Source organism: Lithobates pipiens, unplaced genomic scaffold (genome assembly GCF_037356315.1).
Source record: "Lithobates pipiens isolate NorthernLeopardFrog02 unplaced genomic scaffold, aLitPip1_a1.2 Scaffold_19, whole genome shotgun sequence".
Taxonomy (NCBI): domain Eukaryota; kingdom Metazoa; phylum Chordata; class Amphibia; order Anura; family Ranidae; genus Lithobates; species Lithobates pipiens.
The window spans coordinates 52,417,488-52,429,685 of record NW_027507764.1 but is presented as its reverse complement, the minus strand read 5'-3'; the positions used below and the strand labels follow the sequence as shown (position 1 = coordinate 52,429,685).

The following is a 12,198-nucleotide window of genomic DNA, read 5'->3' as shown; positions in this document are numbered from 1 at the left end:
CCGTGAGTGTCGGCTCCCGTGCGCATGCGCGGGAGTGACGTCATCGCTGCTCCGGCAAATCACAGCGCCGGAGCAGCGAGATCCACCAAGAAGATGGACGCTCTGAACTACAGGGGACAGCGGTGACTTCGCTGGCTCCTGTGTCAGGTAAGTGACACATAATGGGCTACTATGCGATGCATAGTAGTCCATTATGCTTTACCTTTGCAGGGAATCAAAGAGGAAGTAAACCCATCAGGGTTTACTTCCTCTTTAAAGCTCTAGGCTTCCTCCGGCGGCCAGCACCCAACCAGAGCTGTGGAACCTTGCCAGCAACCATGTGACCCAACCACTTGAGGAGCAGCTGTCAGTCATTACATTACTTTAGTACAGATTTTATTAGCCAATTATGTTATAGGACTCTTAAGTTTAGATTTTTTACAATTGAAACTATGGCTATAGATTAATAGAGCACCCACGGATTCTCTTAATCTTAAGTCTGTAATGACATCACTCAGTCACCTCTGATGTCATCCCTTAATGGAAAGTGGAACCTGTCAATCAAGCAAAACTTTATGTTTTACCCAATAACCTCAACAGTAGAAGAATACTGTTAATGGCTTGCTGATTTATGAGAAGAATGTGGGTGGATTCCCCTTAATAATAGTATCTATATCAACTGACGTCACATCTATTAAAACTACAAGTAAGCTATAAAATGTATCTAAGTGAAAAAAACTATGGATTTAAAAGTTGAATTTACTGCTAGATAGATTTCTTTTACATTGATTAAAACAATAACCAGAATACATAAACTATCCCTGAGCTTTGAGAGCCTTCTGTTACTCATCCACTTAGAAAAATGAAGCTTTGTGAGGTCAAATAAAAAGTATTTTATTTTATCTAAACTGTGCATCTTAAAGTAAACTTGTCAGTTTTTTTTTTTTTAAAACCACTTCTCAAACAGGCCATAGTCAAAAGATGTCTTAACGTTATTATAATGAATGTCATGCCCCGATTGATTTATTTGTTGCGGTCACTACCAATTAAATGACCCCATGGCTTCTTAAAGGACTTGCGTGCAAGGTTTTTGAAGTTCACATGGGAATGTAAACCAACAAGGGTGCATAGATCTATTTTGACACTTCCAAAGCCAAAAGGTGCTATCGGTTTTCCAGACCCAATAAAATTCCATAAGGCAGTGCATTTATCTAGAATACTTGACTGGTGCGCCCAAAAAAAACAAAGAACAATGGGTGCATTTAGAACAGTGACCGTGGGTATCCAGTAAGCTGGACTCCCCTGGATTCCAGGGGATGTCATTCCAATAGAGGCCAGTCAACACTCTTTAGCGCGTACCACCCTTACGGTGGCAGGATAGGTTTTTAAACATACTTACCTTTCACCTTCTCTGAGTCCCCTAATCTCAATTTTGGGTAATCCATTTTTTCAATCTGGACTGAACGATCTCCAATTTGATATACTTATTTGTCGGGACTCCTTCCATTTGATTCATTTTTGTCAAGAAAATCGGCTCATGACAAGCCATGAAATTGTTAGTCATTTCACCCACAGTTGGGACTTCCTCCACTGTGCTCAGCTGGGTGGATATCTCCATACTATCCCAGAGAAATGTTCTGAGATAAGTGACCTGACCACGTTCGAACAGACCTGCCTTGCCGGGAAGCCAGTGAGATGTTCACTATCACATCTGTACTCCTTGCTGATAACGGCCAATGCGCCACATGATCTTCCTTTTCTTCAACAATGGGAAAGAGATCTATAAATCAACTTCATGAAACTCAAAAAGAGAATTTTATTATTTGCTCCTAAGGCCTCAGTAGTGAGCAGATATCAAGACGTAGGGTATAAACTCCTTACAAGATGGTACCAAACTCCATCAGTACTACATCATAGGTTTCCTCAGACCCCAGATGTCTGTTGGCGTTGTTGGAAGTTGGAGGGTACCCTATTTCACATTTTTTGGGATTGTCCGATGTTGAATGACTTCTGAGATATGGTTGAATGGACGATTAAAGAGCTAATGGGTGTGTCTCTTGAAAGGATGCCTGTAGCATATTTACTCCATGATACACCCGTATCCAGTAAAAGTTATAAAAACTCAATGTTAAAACATCTTTTAACGGCTGAAAAATCATGTATACCTGCATTTTGGAAAAGTCCAGTTGCGCCGACTAAAACAGTGTATTGCTAGAATTATGGGAATCCAGGAAATGGAAGATCTCACAATGTCAATGAAAGAACAGAGTGAGAAATGTTGGAGGACTTGGACTCCCTATTGCTTGTTTAAAGATCTGTTCCCTCTATAATCAGAGGGATAATATTCAAGAGGGTAGGGCAAAACACAGGAGAGATACCACCAGGGGGGTGGGGTTTTTTTTGGTTTTGTTTTGAATGGTGGTAGTTTTTTTTAACGACTTAAAGACCAGCCGCCGCAATTACACTGCGGCAGGTTGGCTCTCCTGGGCGAATCGCCATCATGATACGTCGGCCACTTTAAGACCACTAGGGTGCCCGCTGCATGATGCTGGAGCTGATGTGCATGGCCAGCAGCCGCGATGTCCGCCGCCCACCTGCCTTTGGTCGTGAGAGAGACAGAATAGGGATCTGACAATGTAAACAGACAGATCCCCGTTCTGTCAGGGGAGGACAGACAGATCTGCTGTTCCTAGTGATTACTAGTGATTACTACACTGTCCCCATAGTTAGAAACACATCCCCAGGGAACACTTAACCACTTGATCCCCCCTAGTGTTAACCCCTTCCCTGCCTGTGACATTTATACAGTAATCAGTGGCTATTTTTAGCTCTGATCGCTGTATAAATGGCACTGATCCCAAAAGTGTCCGATCTGTCGGCTGCAATGTCGCAGTCCTGATAAAAATCACAAAAGTGAGTACACCCCTCACATTTTTGTAAATATTTTATTTTATCTTTTCATGTGACAACACTGAAGAAATGACACTTTGCTACAATGTAAAGTAGTGAATGTACAGCTTGTCCCTTCAAAATAACTCAACACACTGCCATTAATGTCTAAACCGCTGGCAACATAAGTGAGTACACCCCTAAGTGAAAATGTCCAAATAAAAGTAATCCAAAAAAAAAGGAAAAGTGTAAAAATATTTTTTTTTAAAGCGACCCAGTCCCGTTGTGCTCGCTCACAGTGGTGAACCTATATGCAGGTCACACCCAAATATGTAAACACAGTGTTCAAACCACACCTATGAGATATTGTTGCTAATGTCTGAGTGAGAGCAATAATTCTAGCACTAGACCAAATCTGTGGCTCTAAACCTGTAACCTATAGACATTTTAAAGCGTCACCTGTGGAGATTTTTAAGTACTATAGTTTGCCACCATTCCACTAGTGTACGCAATTTTAAAGCAAGACATGCTGGGTATTTATTTACTCAGTGTAACAACCCCATTTTATGTTTTACAAAAAAATTGGGTTACATATTGCTTTTTTTATTATTATTCATTAAAGTGTTTTTTTTCCCAAAAAATTTTGTTTCAAAAAACGTTGTGCAAATACGTGTGACATGAAAAATTGCAACAGTCGCCCTTTTATATATATATATATATATATATATATATATATATATATATATATATATAACGTTTGGGGGTTCTAAGTTATTTTCTAGCAAAAAAAAACACAGATATTTACATATATGAGAGAAGTGTCAGAAATGGCCCGTTTGGCAATTGGTTAAACTTTCAAAAGGAAAAGTCATGCCTGGGAGCAAGGACCTCACTTACTTATTAACAGAGACAACAAGAAAAGCCCCTCATTGTTGTAAAATGTAAAAGTTGTAGACTTTAATTTGTTAATATTTCTAAACATAAATTCAGTTTTTTCATCAAGACAATCCACCTTTTGGGAGAAATTCTCTTTTTCTACAGAAATAAAATACATCGATCGATATTATGCACATCACAGTAAAAATAGCAGCAAGCCCATGAATTACACTTTTTGACTTCAATATTCATGGCAAAGTCTCCGAGGTCGAAGACTAACACAGATTAATGGTCTGAGTTCTAGAGGGGTCATTCAAGCTTAACCCTTTTAATCTTATGCCCTCCATAGATTTGTTTTCCATCATATGTCAGGTGTTTGACTCCCCTGCGGCAAATCCAGATGTTAATGAAGAAGCAGCTTAACCTGTCATGCTTATTACTACTAACCATGCCCCAGTGCTACCATGCATCGATCCAGTGTATTATTTCACATTGTTATGCATTCACGGGCTTAACTAATTATGACCATTTAAGGGTAATTCCACCTAAAGTAGGTCTAAACCCAATTACTAAAAATGCATATAGGTTTTAACATGTTAATGTAATTTCAAAAGTATTTAGAAAATACCTGGTGATCCTGCCATGAAGGTCATTGTTCGGATAATGCCTGTTATTGCTAGGAGCATCTTGTACAGTATGCTCCTGTGCTGCCCATCCCCACCTCCGGGAAGCCCACTTCAGCCACTGTCTCTCTTTAGCCTGGATCACATGCCCTGCTTTGCACGTGGTGCCCCCTTGACTCTGAAAAAGCTTCCCTATTACTGAGTAGCAATCAATGTGAGCCACTTTGCCTCTTCTGTCGTCATTGGCTGCAGCAATTAATGCACCCTATTTAAGCATCCCAAGTCCACTGCTCTGGGCTTGTGATAGTTCTGCCAACACTGACTACAATCAATGTTTCTGAAATTCTCAGTTCTGACCCTACATAGCCTGTTCCTGGAATACTATCCTGTCTGCTGCCTGCCCCAACCTCATCCTGTCCCTGGAATACTCTATAGTTTGCTGCCTGCCCTGACATCAGCCTGTTCCTGAATTATGCTTACTGTCTGTTGCTAGACTGACTGTCTCTTGATTGCTATTGCTACCTGCCCTGATCTCTGCCCATCCCTGAATTACCCCTACTGCCTGCCCTGACCACTGCCTGTCCCTTGATAATGCTTTTTATATGCTGCTTGCACTGACCTCTGCCTGCCCCTTTATTATCCTTATTGCCCTTCCTGACCTCTGTCTGTCTCTTGATAATGTTTACTATCTACCGCCTGCCTTGATTTTGGCCTGATCCTGGATTATGCAACTGACTGCCCTCAGCCTTGGCTTCTGCCTCCCTCTGGATATCGCTATGGGCTACTCACCCGCTGAATCATTGCCTCTTCTAAGAAGCATATGTACCTCTTTTTATATTTTTGCTCTTCCTTTAGTACCATTGGCCAAAAATTATAGCATTCTGTGTTTGGTCCTGGGGGCAACCAAATAGGCTGCTATAGGTAAATCGACATTAGCCAGCCATAGTCTTTGACGACTGTATTGGGGGCAAACATTACAGTTCTAGGATGACAACTGTCTCCTAACTGTGCCCCTGCATTGTCACCATGTCACATGCTCCCCTGGTGTAGACTGCACAGCATGATTAACCTGAGGCACATTCCACAAGCATGGTCCACCATTGTCACCATCAGGAAGCCAATCCTGGAGAAATGGCACGAAGACAAGAAGTGGCTAAAAAAAGGTTGGAGGACATCAACATTACTGAGATAACAAACAGGATGAAAAAAGTTTAAAAAGAGACAGTTGTTTAAGCATTCAACTAAGTTTTAGCCATTTGGGGTTTCAAAAATCACCTTAGCTGTGTCAAAGTACAGAGGATAATGTATGGTAATCCTTAGCAGGTTTCAATAGTTGTGTGGATATGGGTCTCTGCTATACACCAGGCCTTGAACATCTATCTAAAGTCAAGTGCTCCCAACCTGGGACTAGTCCGGCCTCCACCATCAGATATTACAGCCGCCACTGACTCCTGAGACTTTCTCAAAGAGTTGTTGAAAAACATGAGCAGGACTTAGTTGTGTGGACAGGGCATAGCTCCAAGGTGGTCACTGATCCTTTGTGTTTTCGGACCCTGGGAACTTGTTCATAAAAAAACATGACAATTAACAGACTATTGTAAGGGGTGGTAGACTTTGTCTGAAACCTTTGCTTAAAGAAATGCAGGGGCTGCTATTTCTTCTTTTAAAAATTGCTAGTTGCCTGGCTGCCATGTTGGACTAATGGCTCCAATACTAACAGCTTCAATAAGTGACCAACACAGAGCAAGCAGGCATATACATACATATTGTGGGCCAATGTCCCTTTAATACCACCTTGACTAATATTTGTTTCATGATTAGACAACTCTCTAAACCACAGTGCCAAACCTACAACTTTTCTAATCCAGGCATAACTAGTTCTGAATCCATTATATGCCAAAGGATGCTAAAATGACAAAATGAATCTGGCACGACCATGTAATTCCCCCTCTAAAATAATATCGCCTTGTCCATATCAGGAGCAGAATAAGCAGACAAGGGAGAAGAAATTGCTAAACAGGACCATTAAAACCTTTCTTCTCTCCTGAATGATCCATTACGAGGGAAAAATACATTAACAATGCATTTTGTACGGCAGGACAATTTTTCTCGTTAATGTCCTTTGATATCTTGCTTAAAGCCTATTCGGTGCATATAATGCCTAGACCAAAGCCTAAAAGGAGCAAAATCCCATTCCTTAAAATTACTAAAGACTTGGCTGCTGGAGAGCCTTCACTACTATCACTAGCTCTTAATGTAGAATATTCCCGGTCTTGAAAGGAAGCCAACTTTTGTCAATATGGAACTCTGATCCTGGGGGGGTGGAAGAGACACCTGTTGTCTATAACAAGCCTTTGAAAAATTTAACTTCTATGGCGACCAAAAAAACAAAACCCAAACAAAGTCCTATTGAGTTAAGGATTACCTACGAAACACAATAACATGCCTCTGAAGTGTATGCAACTCATTATCTCCCTCCAGAGCCTAAATTGATAATTAATAACAGAAGTAAGTTACGTGCCAACAGGAACGGTACACCTTTTGTTTGGAGTCTACAATTTAACTCAAGTTCACCTTCCTTGGAACTTGTTGTAGTCTTTTTATTGAAAGGGCTCACAAATTCCTGGGGGAATGTTATTTATGCATGAGGGATTCTATTTTGATGTCATCATTATCTAGGGAATAAAGAAATGAAAAAAAAAAGATTGGCAAATTGGAAAGGCATTTGGGCTACATATATTATCGACATAATTGTTTTCTATTATACACTATATTGTCAAAAGTATTAGGACACCTGCCTTTACACACACATGAACTTTAATGGCATCCCAGTCTTAGCCCTTGTACACACGATCAGAGAATCCGTCGGAATGTGTCCTATCGGACCGTGTTGTCGGATAATTCGACTGTGTGTGGTATGCATCGGACTGTTTCCGTCGGAATATCCGTCGGACTAAATTTTCAAACTTGCTGGAAATATTTTCCGACAAACTGGTCCGATAGGACATACTCCGATCATGTGTAGAGAATTCTGATCGGACAAAGTGCCACGCATGCTCAGATCAAATTCCTACATCAAAGCTATTGGCTACTAGTCTGAACGTAGTCCCATTGTAACAAAATTACGTCATCACGTTCTGAAAGATCGGATTTTCGACAACTTTGTCCGACAGTGTGTATGCAACAGTTTTGGACAAAATCCGACGGACAAGATCCGTCGGACAAAATCCGACTTGGTTGTAGAAATGTCCGACCGTGTGTACAAGGGCTTAGTCCGTAGGATTCAATATTGAGCTGGCCCACCCATTGCAGCTATAACAGCTTCAACTCTTCTGGGAAGGCTGCCCGCAAGGTTTAGCAGTGTATCCATGGGAAAGTTGGACCATTTTTACAGAAGCACATTGTTACTGATGTTGGACGTGAAGGTCTGGCTTGCAGTTTGCATTCTAATTCATTCCAAAGGTGTTCTATTGGGTTGAGGTCAGGACTCTGCAGGCCAGTCAAGTTCCTCCACCCCAAACTCGCTCATCCTTGTCTTTATGGACCTTGCTTTGTGCACTGGTCCAAATCATTTGGGGGATCATTTGCACTTCTAAGAATGGTCAAAAATTCCCATAGACACACTCCTAAACCTTGTGGACAGCCTTACCAGAAGAGTTAAAGCTGTTATAGCTGCAAAGGGTGGGCCAACTCAATATTTAACCCTACGGACTAAGACTGGGATGCCATTAAAGTTCATGTGCATGTAAAGACAGGTGTCACAATACTTTTGACAATATAGTGTACATGTATTATAAGCCAAATCAAAAGCATCAAATATTCAAAAGGCCACATTAATGGGCCTATTCATTTTATTTTTGCTTTTTTTTTACTATTTCACCCTGTTATCTCTATATATAAAAAAAGATCTCTATATATAAAAAAAGAAAAGCTACTGTATTTCTTTTATTGGTAGATCTTTGGATACCACATTCTGGTAATTGTAAAGGACAGAATCACATCAAAAATTCCTAGCCCCAAACCTATTCTCATTTAAATGGCGCCACCCCGTTTCCAAATGAGGTCCCTACTTACCTTTTTCCAGAGGTGGCGGCCTCCTGGTTTCTTGTTCCAGGAATCTTGTCCTGCTCTGCCTGCATCTGCACACTAACTCGCCCTAGACTTGAACAGGCCCTACCCATACCGTTGAATTTAAGCCCCATTCAAGTCTATAGCAAGATGCTACACAGATGTGGGACAAGATTTCTGCAGTGAGGCCGTAAACAACACAGGAGGCTGACGCAGTCATAAAGAGGTAAGTAGGCACCTCAGTTTTGGGGGGTTAGTTTAGAATAAGTTAGGAGGATAGGGAGGACGGCTGGGGGTTTTCATTTTAACTCCCTAAAGCAGCCTTTCTCAACCTTTTCAACACAGAGGAACCCTTGAAATAGTTCTCCAGTCTCAGGGAACCCCCTGCTACAAATTAGAACTCTACAACTCATGATACATTAGTGTGATGGTCAGTGGGAAGAATGGTCCTTACACTTGTGATCATTGGGAAGAATTACCTCCTTACAGATAGCTAAAAAGATCAATGGTGTCGGTGGGAACTTATCTGGGAGGCAGAAATTTCCCAATGCTGAAGGAACCCCTACAACCTCTGGAGGAACCCTGGTTGAGAATTCCTGCCCTAAAGATTTGAATGGGGCCTTACTTTAACGTTACGGGTACAGTCCATTCAAGTGGGAAGTTACTGTGCAGGATTGAGCAGCAAGGAACAACATTTCTTCAATGAGGTCATGAACATCACAGGAGGCCGCCATTGTTAGGAAGCGGTAAGTAGGCAGCTGAGTGGGGAGGGTTTAGCATAGATTAGGATGGGTGGCTATACCTTTGGGGTGATTTATCTGGGGGCTACACTTTTGGGTTGATATCGCTACATTTCTGCCATAATTACCAGCAGTTAGGTGCAATAAAGTAAAATAAAAATTTTAGAAAAAAAAAAAAACACAACAAACAGTAAAAGCTTTTCAAAATGGATTTACATGTCGAACTTCAATCACAAATCCCAGAAACAAGAGTCTTATTCCTCCATATGCTACATTTTACTAAGGCGCGCATGCACTGAAGGGGAAAGGTCCACTTAAGCATTTTCAAGATAAAATAATATATTTAGCCTTTCACAACCCTTTCAATGACTTTTAGGAATACGAAGATCTGGATTCTTCCTGAATTGCTTCAATGTTGACCGGATCACGATTTTGTTTTTCAGACTCCCAAGAAAGCAGCAATGAAATGTATTTCATCAGAAGGCGTAGATAAATTATCTCTCGCTGTAATGAGTTATGGTTCGTTGGCTGGAAAGTCTTTTCTTCTCTTTCAGTGGCTAATTCAATGAAATTAGCCAAATGTATATTCAATAAAGTATTTATACAACTGACAGCGTGAAGCGTTTTTCTGAAAAGTTGTGTAGCGATACCCCCCCCCCCCCCCCCCATAGGGGCTGCTGGTTATTGTGGTCTGTCTCTCATTCTGCACAGCCAGGCACACAAATCTTTAACAAGACAGAAAGGGACTTTGGGGTGAACCAACCCCCGGGACTTTAAACGTGTCTTTAAACAAAGTAGATGGGTATTAAAAAATATCCATAAAAATATATTTTATTGCACAAATTTATAATAGACAACAAGTTAAAAATACATATCCAGATCAGATGTTATACACAGAAGAAAAATGGATGGAAGCGAAGACTAGCATTTTACATATACCACTCAACATGTTTCGCTCATCTGAGCTTCCTCAGGAGTTTAAGTACATTTTATGGTAGGCTAGGAATAGTAATAATTAAGAAATGGATAAGAATTCATAGCAAGTCAGAAAGTATAACAACAAATATAAAAAAAAAAAAAAAAATATATATATATATATATATATATATATATATATATATATATATATATATATATATATATATATATATATATATACATCATATACATATATACAAAGAAACAACAACAACCAAATTGTCACAAAAATATATAATACATACGTCAGGGAAGTAATCACCAAGCAAACCAATTAGGGAAAATAGTAAAGTAAAGGCAGCACAAAAACACCCGCAACACAGTGCAAATAAATTCCTCCAGGGCTCCCAGCAGGGGAGACCCCACTGATGTTGCACTGACGTTTTTTAAGTCTTGCTGGTTTTATTATTATCATTACTGTTGTTGCTTCGTATTCACTTCTGTGGCAATACTGGTAAGCCTCCATGTGGACGTATGTATTATATATTTTTGTGACAATTTGGTTATTGTTATGTTTCTTTGTATATATGTATATGACAATATATTTTTTATATTTTTTGGCACCGCATCCCAAATACAAAAACAAGACAGAAAGTCCCTTTCTGTCTTGTTTTTGTATTTGGGATATGGTGTCCAGTTTGGTGTTTCTGCCCTCATCATTGATTATTGCACACAAATCTTCAGGCATTCAGTAGTCAAGAAGCAGTTCTTGCACTTTGTTTTTATGTTTTTATTAACTTGGATGGGGATGGAGTAGATATGGGATGCCCACTTGATTGAAGAACAACTTTTCAGGGACAAACTATATACACCTCCAGTATCTCCAGTATATACATCTTCCTCACTTCACCTCCAGCTCATTCACTTAGTCGCAAACTATCTCTTTCAGGACCAGCTAGCACTGTGTGTAAGGCCTGACACTTGTTCAGGCCTTGCCAGGTCTAAAGCAAATGACCTTTGCAGGCAGGGACCGTGGGCCTCTTTAGTGTAGCAAAAATGGTGGCAGTCCTAGTGCTAGCTGTCTCACCTGGCTACTGATCCCAGCACCACCTTTTCAGGCCCTGCCAGCCTTCCTGACCATAGCTGCCTCTTTTAACTGCCCCTGCTACCACAGTCCTCCTTACTGGCTCTGCACCCATCCCAGGCTGCTTGTACCCAGTCCTCTCAGGTGTGTCTCCCAGTCCTCCTGACTGTGTGTCACTCACCAGCTCTCTTGGCTGTTCCTCCTGTTCCTAGAGACTTGACCGGCAGTGTTCTCCTGCTGCCCTCTCCCTGCTCGCAGTGCCTCTTGTCCAGGACACCTCTGTGTGTCTTGAGAGGGTCCTGTCCACACCCAAGCCCAGTCCCAAGGTCCCCCCCAGACTGGGTAACTCCCTCAAAGTCCCAGACAGCCTAACACTCCATCTCCAGCTTCCACTCGATCACAACTCCTCCCCAGCTGGGCTGACCCTGAGTCAGTGGCGTAGTGTGGGTTGTCAGCGCCGGGGCAAGGCAAGTAATTTGCGCCCCTAACATGTGGACTTTTAGGACTCCCCGAGTCCTGTCCCTTCCCTTCCTACAATAGTACTAACCAATCTGATTCCTATACTGACCACTATACTGCACGGACCACTATACTGTCCACTGCACTATACTGACCACAATACTGTCCACTACACAACACTGATCACTATAGTGTCCATTACATTACACTGACTACTATACTGTCCACTATACTGACCACTACACTATACTGTCCACTATACTGATCACTACACTATATTGTCCACTACACTATACTGCCAAATATACTGACCACTACACTATACTGTCCACTATACTGATCACTACACTATATTGTCCACTACACTATACTGCCAACTATACTGACCACTACACTATACTGTCCACTACACTACATAAAAAAAAAAAAAAAAAAAAAGAGTCATTGGCGCACAAACGAATATTTCCTTTGTTCAAAACGGTTATCCATGTATTAAGATACTCGTTATTTAACACGATGTCCAATTGTTGGTATCAATGTGCAGCTGTTAGACCACTTTGGA

At 41.0% G+C, this 12,198-nt stretch overlaps 1 protein-coding gene across 1 annotated transcript in view; it reads left to right on the top strand.

The window, feature by feature from the left end:
- Window positions 1-9,786, top strand: part of LOC143998198 (protachykinin-1-like) — a 45,281-nt gene extending 35,495 nt beyond the window's left edge. Inside the window, exon 6 of the mRNA XM_077493918.1 lies at window positions 9,619-9,786. Within this exon, the coding sequence (XP_077350044.1) occupies window positions 9,619-9,668 (50 nt within the window). The 3' untranslated portion in view covers window positions 9,669-9,786. The remainder of the gene's footprint in view (window positions 1-9,618) is intronic.
- Window positions 9,787-12,198: the final 2,412 nt, after the last annotated feature.